Source organism: Carassius carassius, chromosome 2 (assembly GCF_963082965.1).
Source record: "Carassius carassius chromosome 2, fCarCar2.1, whole genome shotgun sequence".
NCBI classification, from domain to species: Eukaryota; Metazoa; Chordata; class Actinopteri; order Cypriniformes; family Cyprinidae; genus Carassius; species Carassius carassius.
This window is the reverse complement of record NC_081756.1, coordinates 32,529,132-32,546,409: the sequence shown is the minus strand read 5'-3', so window position 1 is coordinate 32,546,409 and position 17,278 is coordinate 32,529,132. Positions and strand designations below refer to the sequence as shown.

General features: G+C 37.8%; 3 protein-coding genes across 4 annotated transcripts; 2 read left to right on the top strand and 1 right to left on the bottom strand.

Moving 5' to 3' along the window:
• Window positions 1-2,211: 2,211 nt before the first annotated feature.
• LOC132108805 (bone morphogenetic protein 15-like) lies at window positions 2,212-4,768 on the bottom strand. 2 transcript variants are annotated; one of them, XM_059515270.1, is made up of 3 exons: window positions 4,436-4,767; window positions 4,253-4,405; window positions 2,212-3,840 (listed from the first exon to the last, which is right to left on the bottom strand). In XM_059515270.1, exons 1-3 carry the CDS (start codon window positions 4,596-4,598, stop codon window positions 3,029-3,031), a joined length of 1,128 nt encoding a protein of 375 aa, XP_059371253.1. In that variant the 5' UTR covers window positions 4,599-4,767; the 3' UTR covers window positions 2,212-3,028. The 2 variants fall into 2 exon arrangements, with proteins under 2 accessions (XP_059371253.1, XP_059371251.1); XM_059515268.1 differs by having other exon boundaries at window positions 4,253-4,768.
• Window positions 4,769-5,699: 931 nt separating this feature from the next.
• On the top strand, window positions 5,700-11,336 carry LOC132108789 (aspartate aminotransferase, mitochondrial-like). The gene is made up of 10 exons (XM_059515267.1): window positions 5,700-5,854; window positions 7,719-7,875; window positions 8,288-8,416; window positions 8,532-8,591; window positions 8,721-8,882; window positions 9,159-9,263; window positions 9,439-9,589; window positions 10,419-10,584; window positions 10,665-10,815; window positions 10,922-11,336. Exons 1-10 carry the CDS (start codon window positions 5,772-5,774, stop codon window positions 11,042-11,044), a joined length of 1,287 nt encoding a protein of 428 aa, XP_059371250.1. The 5' UTR covers window positions 5,700-5,771; the 3' UTR covers window positions 11,045-11,336.
• A 1,888-nt stretch (window positions 11,337-13,224) lies between these two features.
• Window positions 13,225-16,864, top strand: si:ch211-122f10.4 (cathepsin A-like). Its single transcript, XM_059503848.1, has 11 exons — window positions 13,225-13,503; window positions 13,967-14,078; window positions 14,239-14,376; window positions 14,458-14,619; window positions 15,100-15,191; window positions 15,318-15,402; window positions 15,492-15,632; window positions 15,716-15,852; window positions 15,955-16,117; window positions 16,205-16,294; window positions 16,542-16,864. Exons 1-11 carry the CDS (start codon window positions 13,334-13,336, stop codon window positions 16,623-16,625), a joined length of 1,374 nt encoding a protein of 457 aa, XP_059359831.1. The 5' UTR covers window positions 13,225-13,333; the 3' UTR covers window positions 16,626-16,864.
• The last annotated feature ends 414 nt before the right edge of the window (window positions 16,865-17,278 follow it).

Genomic DNA, 17,278 nt, shown 5'->3' with positions numbered 1-17,278 from the left:
TGCCAAAGAGGAGATGACTGCTTCGTACAACACATTTATCCACGTCTACGATCATTTCGCACTTGTTAAGATAAATTAATAAAATTATGATATGAATGTTTTTTGTTTATGTCATATTGGTCTGTCATTTATGGAAGGCTATTTACAAAAATGTGGTATTCTGTTTTATGAAAAAGTTTTAATATGAATATAGGTTTATAGAGCAGAAAGGTAAATAAATGCTTCTAAAAGTATATATATATATATATATATATATATATATATATATATATATATACATACATTCATATAAATATATATATATACATACATATAAATATATATAAATACTTATAAATACATATAAATACTTATGAATACATACACACATACATATATATATATACACTGTACAGACCAAAAGTTTGGACACACCTTCTCATTCAAAGAGTTTTCTTTATTTTCATGACTATGAAAATTGTAGATTCACACTGAAGGCATCAAAACTATGAATTAACACATGTGGAATTATATATGGAGTTATATACATAACAAAAAAGTGTGAAACAACTGAAAATATGTCATATTGTAGGTTCTTTAAAGTAGCCACCTTTTGCTTCGATTACTGCTTTGCACACTCTTGGCATTCTCTTGATGAGCTTCAAGAGGTAGTCACCTGAAATGGTCTTCCAACAGTCTTGAAGGAGTTCCTCGAGAGATGCTTAGCACTTGTTGGCCCTTTTGCCTTCTGTCTGCGGTCCAGCTCACCCCTAAACCATCTCGATTGGGTTCAGGTCCAGTGACTGTGGAGGCCAGGTCATCTGGCGCAGCACCCCATCACTCTCCTTCTTGGTCAAATAGCCCTTGATGCCTTCAGTGTGACTCTACAAAGAAAAAAAGAAAACTATTTGAATGAGAAGGTGTGTCCAAACTTTTGGTCTGTACTGTATATATATATATATATATATATATATATATATAAATACACACACACACACACACATATATATACTGTATATATATAAAACTTGTTTAGCTCAGTCCACAACCTTTCTAGATTTCTGTCATGTCTTCAAGGTGTTTGGCTATCACTATGCTACTTCTTTATCTGATCAGCCACCTTTGGAAAGAACTTTTTAACTGAATCCTTACTGAATTGTGGGATGTTTAGAGACACCATGAATGGTGAACATCATGAATTAATATATATATATATACTGCATATAGACTACAACAATATTCTAAGTCGTCAAAAGCTCTAAATAACTGACAAGTCACATTCTTTTCCCATTAAATTGCAAAGACCATTTCCAATCAATACTAACAAGTATATATATATTATATACTTCTTAATATAGACTGGAAATGGAACACTAGTGTAATCTAATGTGGATGCTACAGTGAACAGATATTGATATTTTAGATATTTTATTATTAGTATGTAAAGATTAGATAAAACATACTTGTTAACTGGGTTAACAATTCACTATATCACATATAATTTTTCTTTATCTTCAACCTATTTGGTAGAATTTTCATCCACAACCATTCGAAAGTTTAGCTCAGTATTTGGGTTAAAAAAAAAGAAAAAGAAAGAGCAAAGAAAGAAAATTTTCCACAAAATAATGAGCAGCACGTGTTTCCAACGTTTCTTGAGTAACAGACCAGAATATTAGAATGCTTTCTGAAGGAGCACGTGACATTGAAGACTAGCTCAAATTTCAACTTCGCTATCATATAAATAAATTACATTATAAAAACATATTTTTGATCAAATAAATGCAGCCTCGGTGAGCATAGACTTCAGAAATCCTTACAGGCCCCAAACTTTTGAAAGGTACTACAGGGTCCACAGCAATTAGCATCTTCCATGTCAAAACTTACATAGACTAAATGTTTGCCTATATTCCTAATTCTTTTAAATATATAGTTTTCTGGTACACAATATTATAGGCATTATAACTTTATGAATACTGACAAAAGGATGTTCAAAACATTCTTCCAGTATGTCAACATCTTGTCCTGATATTGCATAGACTAGAGGCTGAACACTTGCATAGGTTTCTAAATGAACTTTCACCCACATTTACACCAGCTCTATAACATCAAAGAAGCCAGTTCAGACCTGATGTATACTAGAGCTGAAGCACAGCTTGGAAAGAGCGCCTTCTACTGATCAAATCTACCCATAAGCAGACGAAAGAGAAACGAATGACCACACAAAAGCATGTGTAAGTTTGCTTTCTTTTTTTAAATACAAAATACCTGCTTTATTTCATCATCTTTCATCATGGGATTAAAACATTCCTTTAGTTGCATACATTTTCATTCCTCCTCTAAGAAATACATCTCTGAAAGTGTATTTTCGATCTCTTACTGGATGTCTTCTTTGAGGTAGTGCAAAATTGGCATCTGCTCCTTTTCTCCACTTCCATTCGAATGTTGTGCCCTTCGTCAAATATTGGCAAAATCTGTGCATTCAGAAAGAAAATACAAATGCAACAAACACAAGAGAAACAGCAACAACACTAAAGCCTAGTCAAAGTCAAAAGCCAGGGCTCTTTCATGCTTCATTATTTTTTTTTCTCCATTTTCCTATTTTCTTTCGACAGATTTTTCAGTACAATGTCCTTAATAAAGTGCCAAAATGTTCCTACTCCATTCCTCTCCATAAATACATTATGAAAGATGTCACATTAACACACACACACACAAGACAGAACCAAATAACATACATGGAGTAAATAGAAGAAAAAAAACATGATAGTAGCTCATTCATTTAACAATCAGAATCCACTTATTCATGCCTACATTCCCAAAAATTCAGGTACTCTGAGAGATGAGACTGAATTGATCACTCTCAACAGTTCAAGTCTTACATAAACCTTGCTGTGCGAATGCTATTAGCACTGCACAAGAAATGGCAACAGGCAAATCATCCCCAATACAGCCATTACTTTCATCTCATCTCTCATATTGTGCTTGTACAAATTCACAATGTCCTTTAGGACCTTTCAGTTCTTGTCTTTGTCTGACCCTGAGCCCAAAGTCATCTGCAGGTGCAGGAGTCTGCAATCATGTCTTCGTATTCTTTATAAACGATGTTTCCGTTCCTCTCCATCATCAGCACACTGACAGGTTTGTATTTATAAGGAACACAAGAGGGCAACGGGATATCTGCCTCACCAAGCTCGCTGATTAATGTCTGCATGATCGCGTGGTTGGGTGAATTGTAGCCGTAATGCAGGATACGAGGACAATCACCCATACAGTAATGAGGATTGTACTTGTGGGGCGCAATGATCCAGTGGTCCCATCCCAAATCTTTGAAGGTCACACGGTAGGAGTGCAGCTTGCACTGGTTTTTGGTCACGCTGTTCTGCCCTTGCTTGTAGTTGGGGATGTCAGAGACGATGCTCCCAGCTTCCTTGGACCGACGGGTTCTGGGGCGAGAAAGGGGCGTGAAGTGCTTCCCCCATTCCACAGGCTGCTTGTTCTCCTCCAAGAAGAGCAGCAAGACTGGAGCTCGAAGGTGGTGTTGAGGTGGTAGATGTTTTCGATGTGTAATAGACCTGGCATGTAGTTCTTGTTTTATGCATCGATAATGAGCAAAGAGGGACACATGGCCATCTTTCGACTCGGACACGTGGCTTGTGACATCAGATTCGGTCCACAGGCTTCGAGGACCCATGATGACACGGTCACCTGCAGGAAGATCTTGAAGTGATGTGACTCTTGCCTCACAGATAAAAGGAAGATGCGATGACACCGGAGACCTCAGGTGCATAAAAGAGGCCCTCACCAATTTGTCCAACGAGAGGTTCTCCAGTTCATATTTGACTGTGTAGGTATACTGAAGGTCTAGTCCAGTAGGGGTTACAGATAGAAGAGAGACAAAGAAAAGAAATCATTAGACAATAGTTATTTTCGTTCATTTCAATAAAGGGCTACCACTGCACAAAACATCTTAAAATAACGGTTGCAAAAGAGTGTTTCAGGCAGCAATGCCATAAAAGTGACAATCTGAACTCCCCAAAGAACCTTTCAGCGAACAGTTCTTAAATGTATTTATTATTCTGACAGTGAAACTGATATTTCGACTATAAATAACTATTTGTGGAATGAAAATGTTCTATAGATGTTAAAGGTTCTTCGTGGAACAATACAACTTTTTTTAATGCGTGCAGACATTGAGTATCTCTTCTATAACATAAGGCATGATGTGCTCTAGATGTACTTGTGAAGGATGTGTATGAGATAAGACAGTGTTTACCACTTAAGTTCGGGAGAAAGTGTTTTTCAGCGCTGGACGCTTGAAGCAGCCTTACAGTGTTGGATCCAAATAACTTGTGCTGCTTTGGTCGTCCATCTGCATCCACCGCTATCCTGTACAGGTTTAACATGAGTCGCATAGCTTCATCTTCAGTTTGGCTTTCTAGGAAAGGTCTAAAATATGAGTTCCTCTGTTTTGGGTGTCGATTTCGGCGAACTTCTCTACTGGCGACGCCAAAATGTGTCGGAGAGGCCATGTTCCCGGCCACGCGCGCAGATATGTGCAGGACAAACAAACACGACAGTACGCGGAGTCTCAGACAGTCGTGACCGCTGGTAGCCTTCATGTTCAGCCCCTCGTACGGACGTGTGCCACCTGAAAGGCTTCCATCGTCTAAGACAATCAGCGGGCGGAATTCAACCTGAACATCACCTGAACCCGACAACCTTTTGCGGCGCCGCTAATCGTGTGACGTCATGCGTCCAATTACCTGTCCGCCGTCAGCGTTGGGTTCACGTCATGTACCTCCCGAGTCTTCAGAACGCCCACATTTAAATCACGTGAACACACCAGCTGAACCCAAGGGTCCGTGGAGAACACGTATAAGGTGTGTGTCTGTATATTTATTTATTTATTTTTTACGAGAAAATCAGAAAATGGGTAAAGATGCCACATCCCGTGTTGTACTCAATATATCTATAATTTACATGTCATATATCGTCGCTATTTATTAAAACAGATTTGGTACTAAACAATAAAATTACTATATATTGTGTGAGGTGTATAGATTTAGTGACGGGATCGGGGCAAGGTATGAAAACCATTATGTCTATGAGGAGCCCCTGCAAGGATAGTGAACAAGACTGCATGTGTGTATGTATAAATTGATATGATTGATGCATCCTCCTGTACAAGTTGTAATAGGCCTATATCTAAATACATGCAATTATAAGATTATCATTCATAGACAAACAATATGAAACGATCTAAATATGCAGTGTTTTTCGACGGAGCTTTAACACATTGACATCATCTTTCAGAGGAGCCAAACTGAAATTTGACATTTACATCGCGTGTCCATCGGTGACTTACAGTGATTTGAGGAACATGATGAGCCATACAACCATTCAAACAAGAAATTTATCATAAAGTTGAAACATATCTTGTCATGTAACTATTTTCACAAGCCATGTAAAAATGCACACATGAAATCTACAGTCTGCACTTATAATAGCTGATGTTGACTACTGTGTGTGAAATACATCAGTAACTATTTTTGGACCCTTCCATTTTTTTCTTATCGTTTCAAATCGCCATAGTGCTAATAATTATTTATTGGTATCATATGGGTAAAATAAATACCCTACAGTGAACCCAACAGTATTTTAGTGTAGAGCATTCTGTGCTCATCATCACGTTCCTCTAGATGGAGTTGTCACTCGCATTTTTCTTCGTGAACACGCACTCTTGCTCGCTGCCGGCCGCGTGCCCGTGTCACTCGACAGCAGCAGCAGCAGCGATGGCTCTCCTCAAAACGTACAAGTTCATACCCTCTGTTGGGAGTTTGAGACCGTTTTTAGCAACTCTACCCATTCGAGCCAGGTAAGGGAACTTAAAATAATCCATATTTAGTAGCTGTGTCCATTTTAAGAGAATGCATTACTTTAAATCGAAGTTTAATACATGCAAAACATAAAATACACAATCACGCCATCAGATTTTCGTGATCGCGCACGCGCATACATACATCCGTTCACATGGAGTTCATGTAGTATTGAGAAAAACACCTTTAGCTCGTGATAATGTGGGTTTGATTTCGCGAGGTATCTGTGTTACAGGCTGTCTTTATTATCCTCTTCAATCCCATTTCTGGTAGATAACGGATCAGATAGATTTAATGTGCAGTGCATGTCTACCGTGATTACTAAACAAATCATTCAGCATCCCTGACCTTCATCATGCATGAACCAAGAAACTCGGCGTTGCTTTTCAAATTCTGCATTCATTGTTGCTAAAAGCTGTACTTTACTCTATAATAACGGATACATGTTAATACCTAATATCTCGTGAACTGAATAAATGACTAGCAGTCGAAGGCTATTGCGTCCTTTTTGGTCTCACTAGGAGACCGTACGAACAGGTTTCCTGTGCGATCATTGTGTGAAACAAGCAGGTTGCGCTTTCTGATTGGCCCTGCTGCTTCCGGGTTCTTCCGTCAGTAAATCATGGTAGCATGTCCTTTTACACCACGTTTGGAGGGCAAAGCATAGCTGATGATGAAGATCAGTAGAAGATCAGCAATCGTTGTTTAGTATATTACGAAGTATTTCTGAAGTAATACAGCCACCAATGACACACCAAAACGCCTCATATATACGTATTTGATAGTTAGCAAAAGGGATATACAGTCACAAGGCCAACTTCCGTTTTAAGTTCACTTAAGTTCACTAACTTCACTAAGATTAAATGTCTCGGGAGACACTGCTACTTGCTCATATAAACTGAGCTTTTGTGCAGCTTGTGTTTTCAGTTGTCTTCTAGAGTCTTTAATGTATGCAACAAACAAAAGCTCCTAAGTATTGTCAGCTACTAAGTCAAAGTGTTGTGTTAAAAACACTATCAGCTGTGAGTGACACACAAGATATGCAGCATTGCAACTTGATTCCAGAGCTGACCTTTGATGCCACAGGACTCTGCATGACCTCAAATGATTACTTTGCTGAACATACAACGATAATAGAAGAGCATACTGATAGTATCATGAATCAGGCATCAGTAGTTTGTGTTTGTTTGTCTGGAGTGTAAGTGTGCCCAAACTTACTTGTGCTTTGAAATGTACCCATTAATGTGCATGTTTTATTGCAAGGCCTTTACCATGTCTTGAACATTGGAGAGAAACAAACCACCAGGTGTTTTTTTTTTTTTGTGGTTAGTTGGATGGATAGCAATGGGCTCTTTAATTTAAGGTAATTAAATAAAGGATTTAAAGGAATAAAGGAAAAGAAAGAAAACCAGTAAAGAACTATAATTAATTTGGCGTCAAGTTTATGGATCGTTACCTGATTTAAGTGAAAGTGAAAGTGACGTGACATTCAGCCAAGTATGGTGACCCATACTCAGAATTTGTTCTCTGCATTTAACCCATCCGAAGTGCACACACACAGAGCAGTGAACACACACACACACACTGTGAACACACACCCGGAGCAGTGGGCAGCCATTTATGCTGCGGCGCCCGGGGAGCAGTTGGGGGTTCAGTGCCTTGCTCAAGGGCACCTAAGTCGTGGTATTGAGGGTGGAGAGAGCACTCCCCCCAACCACAATTCCTGCCAGCCCGGGACTCGAACTCACAACCTTTCGATTGGGAGTCCGACTCTCTAACCATTAGGCCACGACTTCCCAAATATTTACCATACCTGATTGTTTTCTTTTCTCAGTTTATGGTCTGCTTCTTTTTACTTTTTAGCTCATGGTGGACTGAGGTGCAGATGGGACCCCCTGATCCCATTCTGGGGGTGACAGAGGCCTACAAACGAGACACAAACTCTAAAAAGATGAACCTGGGTGTGGGGGCATACAGAGACGACAGTGGCAAGCCATTTGTTCTCAGCTGCGTCCGCAAGGTATATAGGGCTACCTTTTGTGTGCCACCACACATCTCAACCTCTGCTGACTGCTTTTCAAACTGGTATGATTCGGGAGGTATATAATACTCTCACAGTGGTGCTCTGTGTAAGATGGATTATTAAGGTCTTAGGGGGCATGTCAGAGATTGACCAATAGTTTTCAAAGGTACAGATGTTTTTGCGTTAGGGTTAATGTGCTCCAATGGTATTGGCCAAATTCAGGGGGTGGTGTTAACATGTGCTTTTGCTTTTCTCTATTTCTGCAAAGTCACACTGACTTGAGTGATTTGAGATGCTGTCTCTGCTTAAGCAGTATCCACCAAATCATCGTAAATATTTTTTGAAAATGTTTTATTCAATATAAATGTAGTGAGTTGTTATTTTTTTAACAAGGCATGTTTTTGTTTAGGCCGAAGCTCTGATTTCCTCCAAGATGCTGGATAAAGAGTATCTGCCCATTGGGGGTCTGGGTGACTTTAATAAGGCTTGCGCCGAGCTCGCACTGGGGCCGGACAGTGAGGTTCTTAAAAGCAAGAGGGTGAGTATGTCTCTGTAGTACCCATTGGGTCTTTCTTTTTTGTATGAACTTTTACACATTTGATTTTTTTTTTATATTAAAGTTTATTAAGCATAACGCTTTTTTTATCTCTTAGAGCATCACTGTCCAGACTATCTCAGGCACTGGTTCTCTGAGGATTGGAGCCAACTTCCTGGTGTGTATTTCATTCATTCTGTTAAAAAGTTGTGCAGCTGTTTACCATCTCCACCTTGTAGAAGGACGTTTTCTTTGCCTCATCCAGTAGTATCATAGAATACTTCTTCCTCAATTTTTTCTCCTTTAGTCACGGTTCCACACAGTGGCAAGGGATGTATACTTGCCAAAGCCATCCTGGGGGAATCACACCCCTATTTTCCGTGATGCTGGTATGCAGCTGAAAGCGTACCGTTACTATGATCCTGCTACCTGCGGCTTTGACTTTACAGGAGCACTCGACGACATCTCGGTAAGCCAGCATCACACAGTAAACTTTAATTATAAAGTAATAAATATATGAATGTAATAAATGCTGTTCTTTTGAATTTCTTTGTAATTCATTGAATAATTACAGTTTCCACAAAAATATTAACCAGCATATCTGTTTTCAACATTGATAATCATAAGAAATGTTTCTTGAGCACTGAATCAGCATATTAGAATGACTTCTGAAGGATCATGTGACACTGAACTGTGAGTCTGTCTAAGATGCACTGAATGTTTATCTTCTTTTCTTTACCTACAGACAATTCCAGAGCACAGTGTAATCGTGCTCCATGCTTGTGCTCACAACCCCACTGGTGTCGACCCGCGACCAGAGCAGTGGAAGGAGCTCTCGGCTGTCATCAAGGTGCGCGAGTCTGTTGTTGTGATTGTGTTTGTATCCTTCATGCCACCTTCTTCATTTCACATGCATTATTTTTAAAGCAAAAATGTATGTTCAGTTGACTTTCTTGAATGAGAAGATACACCAGAATGCTGGGCTGATGTTGCTTGACTATCATGTTATCTATTCTCTCTTGCAGAAGAGGAAACTTCTAGTTTTCTTCGACATGGCCTACCAGGGCTTCGCTAGTGGAGACATTGATCGTGATGCCTGGGCTGTGAGATACTTCATTGAGCAGGGCCACAATGTCCTCCTGTCTCAGTCCTTTGCGAAGAACATGGGTCTCTATGGTGAGTGTATTGTGTGTCAGAGGACTGCCCTCACACTGTAAACCATTTCATTTTATTCCTTTCTACCAATATCCAGCACAGATTGTATATTCATGTATTTGTGTAAACTGATACAATTTCACATTTTGAAATGGCTCATATGTATCTTATATCTGGTCATCTGATCTATGAAGTATCCTGTTGTCCTCTTTATTTAAAAGTGAATATTTTTTCTTTATTCCTTTTAATTTTAAAAATACTTTAGGAAATGTAGGTTGTTGTTTGTTTGTTTTTTTCAGTTAAAAATGAATTTAGAAAAAATATCCATATACTGCACACTGAATTATTAATATAACATCAGTGTAATTTAATTTCAAAGAAACAGAGTTTAACTCTTTGAAACACTTAACCAGTCGATACGTTTTAGCACAGCGTGTTCCTTAAACGCATGCCAGAGGTCAGAAAATCATCTGTTCTTTAGCCTATGAACTAAAAGCAACACATACCTTCCATACACCACCCTTCAGAAGTTTGGGGTCAGTAGGAAGTTTTATGTTTTGAAAGAAATCAGTAATATTATAAAATATTATTGCAATTTAACATTTTGCAGTTTATGTATCAAAGTATCATTTAATTTATAAAAATATGATGTATTTCTGTTATGGAAAAGTCTTCTTTGATTATTGGAAAGTTCTAAAGATCAGCAAGAAACTGATGTTTTTGATCAAGAAAAGTGGAAGAAAAAAAACCTACTACCCCTAACTTCTGAATGGTAGTCTTTGGCAGGTTCTTTAACTATCTAATAGTTTTATCATACACAATCATAATCATACGACTGTGTATGTTGTAGGTGAGCGTGTTGGAGGGTTCACAGTGGTGTGTGCTGATGCTGAGGAGGCAAAGAGGGTGGAGTCTCAGCTGAAGATCCTTATTCGCCCCATTTACTCCAACCCACCCATGAATGGAGCACGCATCGCCTCCACGATCCTCAGCACACCAGAGCTGCGTGCTACATGGTGAGACTTGCATGCATATTCAGTAAGAACTTGCTTTCATAAAAGTTCATGCCTTTTTTGACATGAATGTATTTCTGTAGGCTGGAGGAGGTGAAGGGTATGGCCGACCGTATCATTAAAATGCGAGAAATGCTGGTAAATAATCTGAAGAAGGAGGGCTCTACTCACAACTGGCAACACGTGATCGACCAAATCGGCATGTTCTGCTTCACTGGACTCAAACCTGAGCAGGTACAACCATTTTCAAACTCAAAAAATGTAATATTTATGCATATTTATAATTAAATGATGTAAATTGGTATTAGCTCTAACAGTAGGAGATGACATTGTGTTTCAGGTGGAGCGTCTGACAAAGGAGTTTTCTGTTTATATGACTAAAGATGGCCGCATCAGCGTTGCCGGTGTGACATCTGGAAATGTGGGATACCTTGCACATGCCATTCATCAGGTCACTAAGTAGATCATACTTATGTTGAGACAGAAGATAAGTTTACTGGTCCTGTTTCTGTTAGTCTGCCCCACTGCTCCTCTTTGGACTCAGATCTTGGCTTCACTTCATTTGGCTGTTTTACTAGGTCAACATGGATCCTGAACATAATATCAGGGCATCGAACCGTAACCTTAACTCATCTCACAGGAAATCTTGTGGATCTGTGATTTCATTTTTTTCATCTTGTTAAGATTCTGTATGAGCTATTTATTGTGTGAGTAAAGTAAAATGAACAATAATAAAGGTTATTGTGTCCATTTAATGATGTTTTGTTAATTTCATTGTTGGGGACACAACACACACACACACTGTAAACCACATTGATGCTCAGTAAAATTGCAGTACATTTTCTTTAATGAAAATAAATTTAGATTTGCCTTTCGTACACTTATACAAAAAAGGTGTGTGATCAGATCATGGATTGTAACAGCAGTATTTGTACTCAGTTTTAATGTAGACTGTAATTTGTGTTGTTTTAATCTGTAACAACTGCTGCCTCTTTCATTTAAACTTTTAAATAACGTTTTAAGAATTTGATTTAAAAGAATTTGAGTCTGCTATGTTTAGCTTTCTAATCAAAGTTGTTTTTTCGCAAGCTAATTGATAAACTTACATTTCCCCTAAAATAAAGAAAGATATTGAATTTTTTTTCTTCTCAGAAATGTAGGTAATTGAGATGTGAGATTGTGCACAAAATGCTAGCGCTTGATCTTACGTTTAATCAAAAATGGTAAATCAATAATTAATTTTACTACAAGGAATGTATTTATCTATTCAAAGGAAAATGTAAAATGTTTTTGTATTATCTGCATTTTTAAAAACAATAAAGAGCTGTTATATATGGTCTGTTAGGGTTATAGACAGGTATGTAGGCTACTGGCCATTGGGGGCACCGGCAAGAGGGTTGCGGTGGTCCAGCTGAGGGAGACCTATCCCATAATATGCACTGTTTTTAAATTTACTGTCAAGTGAATTTCTATGTGACAAAAATGCCTTAAGTTTGTAGCATTTGCTGTGAATTCAGTAATATCTCTCATAATTTGTTTTATTTTTTCATTTATTTACTCCAATTTAAGTCCTTATATAACCTAACAAATAATTCAAGAGGGAACTTGTGGGCCAGATGGGCTGAATTTTAACCCCAGTCCAGCCCTGGGTATAAGGTACAATCAATTATACATTATAAAAATTCAAGAGTATATACACTACGTATGATGGGTTTTAATGCTTTTGAGTTCCTGGAGGTACAAAGGGTATCCAGATAATATAAATCTTTACAGAAAATAGTCAAAAGATGCATTACAGATAAGTACACTTACAACAGAAAACCTTACCTAGAAAAATAACTTTATAGTTTTAACTCCAATCAAATATATCAAAGATTTAGATAGATTTTTATATAACGAGAAGCACGTACATAGAAGAGTTTCTCCAAAATATTGCAACGTGGACATATTGCCAGAAAGGTGAGGGCAGATTCATCCACAACATTGTAGATGGTGCAATGTCTTATCAGAGATGTTATATTCGATATTACAGATCTATTATAAAACGCGGCGAATAAAATACAATCGACAACATTAGCCATAAGCTAAAAGTCTACGTGAAATGATGTACCAGCTCTCAGTGCTCGGCAGTACTGTTTTAAGATGAGTACATCAGTACATCAATCAATATTACTTTATAACAATTCTTCAACATTTAGCAAAAATGTTCGCAAACGTAACATTTTTTAATGTGTGTTGAAAATTACCGGTAAAACAGAGTTTGTTATTTAGCACAAGACCTTTTTAAGTCTGCTCAGTCTAAACTGTCTGTCTCCTCTTTCTACACTCAACCATTTGTTAGAGAAAATATCAAGTTATTTTAGAAACTAATTATATTTTATACATATATATATATATATATATATATATATATATATATATATATATATATTTTTTTTTTTTTTTTTTTTTTTTTTTTGCATCCTCTACTGAAATATATATATATATATATATATATTTCTCTATCTTTTGAATGAATCTGCTATGCTATTTGCTTTGATGAACCTTAATCTGATGATAAAATCTAAAGGAATAACAGAACGAGAAGGTGGCAGTTTTCAGAGTCCGCGGGTATTTTGGGCGGAGTCAAGTTTGTCAGTATCACCTGACGACTGTAAAAGTCATATGACCGTCTGAGAAAGGGACACTCAAACTGCAGGGTCGCAGGGGTATTGAAGTCTTGTGTACGGGTCCATGTCCATCAGACTGTGAAATGTCTTCTCTGCGTGTCTTCTTCTGTCTTCTGTCCGTGTCTGTGCTTGTGGCGAGCGGCGTGTATGATCCAGATGAAGTGCTGGATCTGCCAGGCATGTCTTTCAAACCCAATTACCGCCAGTGGTCAGGATATCTGAAGGCCAGTTCTGGCAAGTTTTTGCATTATTGGTGAGTTTTATTAGTCTTTTGTTTTAAAGTTGCATGAGAATATGCACCAATTTGTTTATGTTGAGGATATGTTTAGGCGAATGGCGTTTCCGCATTCACGCCGAATTAAAAACTAAGATGTTTTAAATGCAAAAAGCGTTTTAAAAAATCTTCTATATATGTATTTCAATTATATAAAAATAAATAAATAACGTTGGGGATATCCTGGTCCTTTGAAGTACTGTGATATAAGCTAGGACAATATTACAATATTAATAGATACTATTGTATGGTTCCTGTCTAGAAAAGCATTGTATTACATTTTGTTAGTGTATAAAACTATACTTTGTGGTACTGAATTGTTATTGTGAGTGCTAGTAGTACTGTGGAAGCAGATTTCCTCTGAGTCTCTTCAGTAACACAATGTTTTGTGTAGCCTATTCATTATTGTGTTTAAGAGAGTGTGTATGTGTATATGTTACAGGTTTGTGACGTCTCAGAGAGACCCGCTCAAGGACCCAGTCGTGCTGTGGCTGAACGGAGGGCCAGGTTGCAGCTCTTTGGATGGGTTTCTGTCAGAGAATGGCCCCTTTCATGTATGCTGATACTTATGATTTTATCTTAAAGAGCTGAAAAGATTATAGAGGGGAGAAATCATTTATGTAATTTAATTCATTGAGGTCTGAATTGTTTTTCCGCACAACACAAAACCATAAATGTCTCAATAAACATTGTGTTTGTTCTGTGTGTCCATAGGTCAATGATAATGGAGCCACACTTTATGAGAACGAATTCAGCTGGAACAAAATCGCCAATGTTCTTTATCTTGAGTCGCCTGCTGGGGTGGGTTATTCCTACTCCGATGACCAAAAATATCAGACCGATGATGATGAGGTAAGTGTCTACACATTCATAGACATTTATAGCCTTTAAAGACAAACCGTTGTATTGCCTTAATGTGTAACTTTTTTTTAGGTGGCAAATAACAACTACCTGGCTTTACAAAGCTTTTTCATCAAATTCCCAAATTTCACCCAGAATGAGTTTTTCATTTTTGGTGAGAGTTATGGAGGCATCTACGCACCCACACTCAGTCTGAGAGTTGCCACTGGAGGTCAGCTTAAAGTGAACTTTAAGGTAGGTTTAATGTGCTTGTTTCATTTTTAAAATGTCATTTATTATTAAAATACACCGTATGGACCTTATGTAGCTTAGCCTCTTTTCAGCACTGTGCCTGTTGTCTTCTGTCTTCCGTTTGTATTTCCACAGCGTGAAGGTAAGGTTGTATGAATTTAAAACATTCCCGATCTACAGACACTCGTTATAACATTAGCTTCGAACATTACAATGCACATGATAACTTTAATAACTCTACAGTAAGTAAATCCACTTCACCAGCTCATTACTCCTCAACAGCGATGCTATAGAGCTCGGAAAATGGAAGTTTAAAGACAACACTTGTTTCTCTGACGCATAAAGTCTATAAAATGTAATTTGTTGTTTACTTGTTTACTAATATTTACAGACAATTGATAATTTGTTTTATCTATCTGTCTGTCTGTCTGTCTGTCTGTCTGTATGTCTCATTTTTAATAATTTATTTGTTTGCTTCTGCAGGGCTTTGCTGTGGGAAATGGCATTAGTAGCTTTGCACTAAATGACCAATCACTAATCTACTTTGGCAACTATCACGGCCTGTTTGGAGAACAGTAAGCTAAATCATTACTTCTATATTTGCCCATTCATATTGAAATACTGACAATGAATATTTGGATTAAATGTTTGTTTTTAAATGTTGATTTTTTTAATTTCATTTTTCATTATTTTGCTTGTAGGCTTTGGAAGGATCTGAATGACAACTGCTGTCAAAATGGAGTCTGTAATTTCTACAACAATTCTAAAGTGTCCTGCTCTGTTATGGTAACTTAAATGCATCCACACAAGCTTACAACTGTTGTAAAAACCTTGCCAATAGTTATTTAAGGTGACTAGTCTTCTGTCTTTTGCAGGTATCGCATGCGTTTAATATAGTCTATAACTCTGGGTTGAATGCATACGCGCTGTATCTTGACTGTGCTGGTGGTGTCACATATCAGAGAGCCATGATGCATCTTTTCAGAAACTTCAGGAGGCATTGGATAGCTAATAAGGTGAGCCTTGTTCCAATCTTCTTCCAATCCACTTTAATAAAGTAGATAAAACAAAGGAGAAATGTTTACTTTTGTTTGTTTAGTTAGTAGAAAGTACTCCTAATGTTCAGGGAGTGCCTCCATGCATCAACAGTACCGCTCAGATGAACTGGCTCAACCGAGGAGATGTGAGGAAGGCACTGCACATTCCTGATGTACTACCACCATGGGACATCTGCAGGTAAACTGACCCCTGTCCCCACATACTGTATCAGTGTGTGTATGCATGAGCGCATGTGTGCATACAGAGTTCTTTCTTCTTTTTTCTTTTTTTTTTGTCCAGTGATGTTGTGGGAAACCAGTATCACACCATTTACAAAACTGTGAAGGATGTCTACGAGAAGCTGCTGGCTTTGGGTCTGAGAGCTTTGGTCTATAATGGAGATACCGATATGGCTTGTAATTTCCTGGGGGACCAGTGGTTTGTTGAGCAGCTTGGACAGAAGGTAAGTCCTGTGTTCTCTGAGACGTGAAGCTCTGCAGAATTTGTAACCCCTTCTAGGTTTAATGTTGAGTTTCTCTTCTTCTTAAAGGCAAGCACTCAATACAAACCCTGGATTTATGATAACCAGATTGCTGGATTCTACCAGCAGTTTGGCAACATCACCTTCCTCACAGTCAAGGTACGTTTCAGGCATCCATTCCATGCAGTCTGTCTTGCTTTTTTGCAAGGTGTAGTTAGTTGTTATTGCCATGATATACCTTCATAAAAAAATGCCGCTTTGGTAAGCATAAGAGAATTATTGCAATACATTACCATATTACAGAAAATCTTACTGACTTCAAACTTTTGAACCGTGTTGTGTGTGTGTATTATGAGTTTGAATTTTTACATGTACTAAGGCTTGACATACATCTCTGCTCTTCCAGGGTGCAGGTCACATGGTTCCTCAGTGGGCTCCTGGTCCATCTCTCCAGATGCTACAGAGTTTCCTGTCCAATAAGCCTTATTGAACTTCTCCAGACCGTGTCCTGTCTTAAAGCACTAGATCTGATTTTTAGAAGTGGTCTTGAATGGACTTCAAGAAAGGGTGATTTTAAGAAAACTGTTGAAATGTGAGATGAAGCTGCCCAGTAAATTCCTCAGGGACTGTTGGGTGTATGTGGGTTTGCATATGTTTTGGGAATTTTGAAATGCTTTTTATTTTTTAATTGCTTGAATCTTTTTAAATACATTTTTTGTTTAACACAAGGGGTGATTTTCAGAGTCATGTTGATCATAACAAAATCGCATTATCCCAATTGTAGATATGTTTTTTTTTTAAACGTATTAGTGAATATCACATGGCCCTTAAATCATGAGTTACTGTTAAGGGATCTACCGCTTCACTGAATACATGGTGAGATGTACTAAGGACAGTACTGTTCTTAATTATTTTGATATGTGGTTATAAATGGTTTACAATCCTTTCTGATTTGCAAATCCTCTGAGAAGGAGCATATAACAGTACATTTGACCAAAGATACTGGAATCAGAATAATCAGTATAAACCAAGAAATAAAAAAAGCTATTTTTGTGTGTTTTGTTTGTGTATATCTGTATTCGTTAAGACTATGATCTGGCTTGTGATATGGCAACTGTGAACAACAACAGCATCTAGATGAAC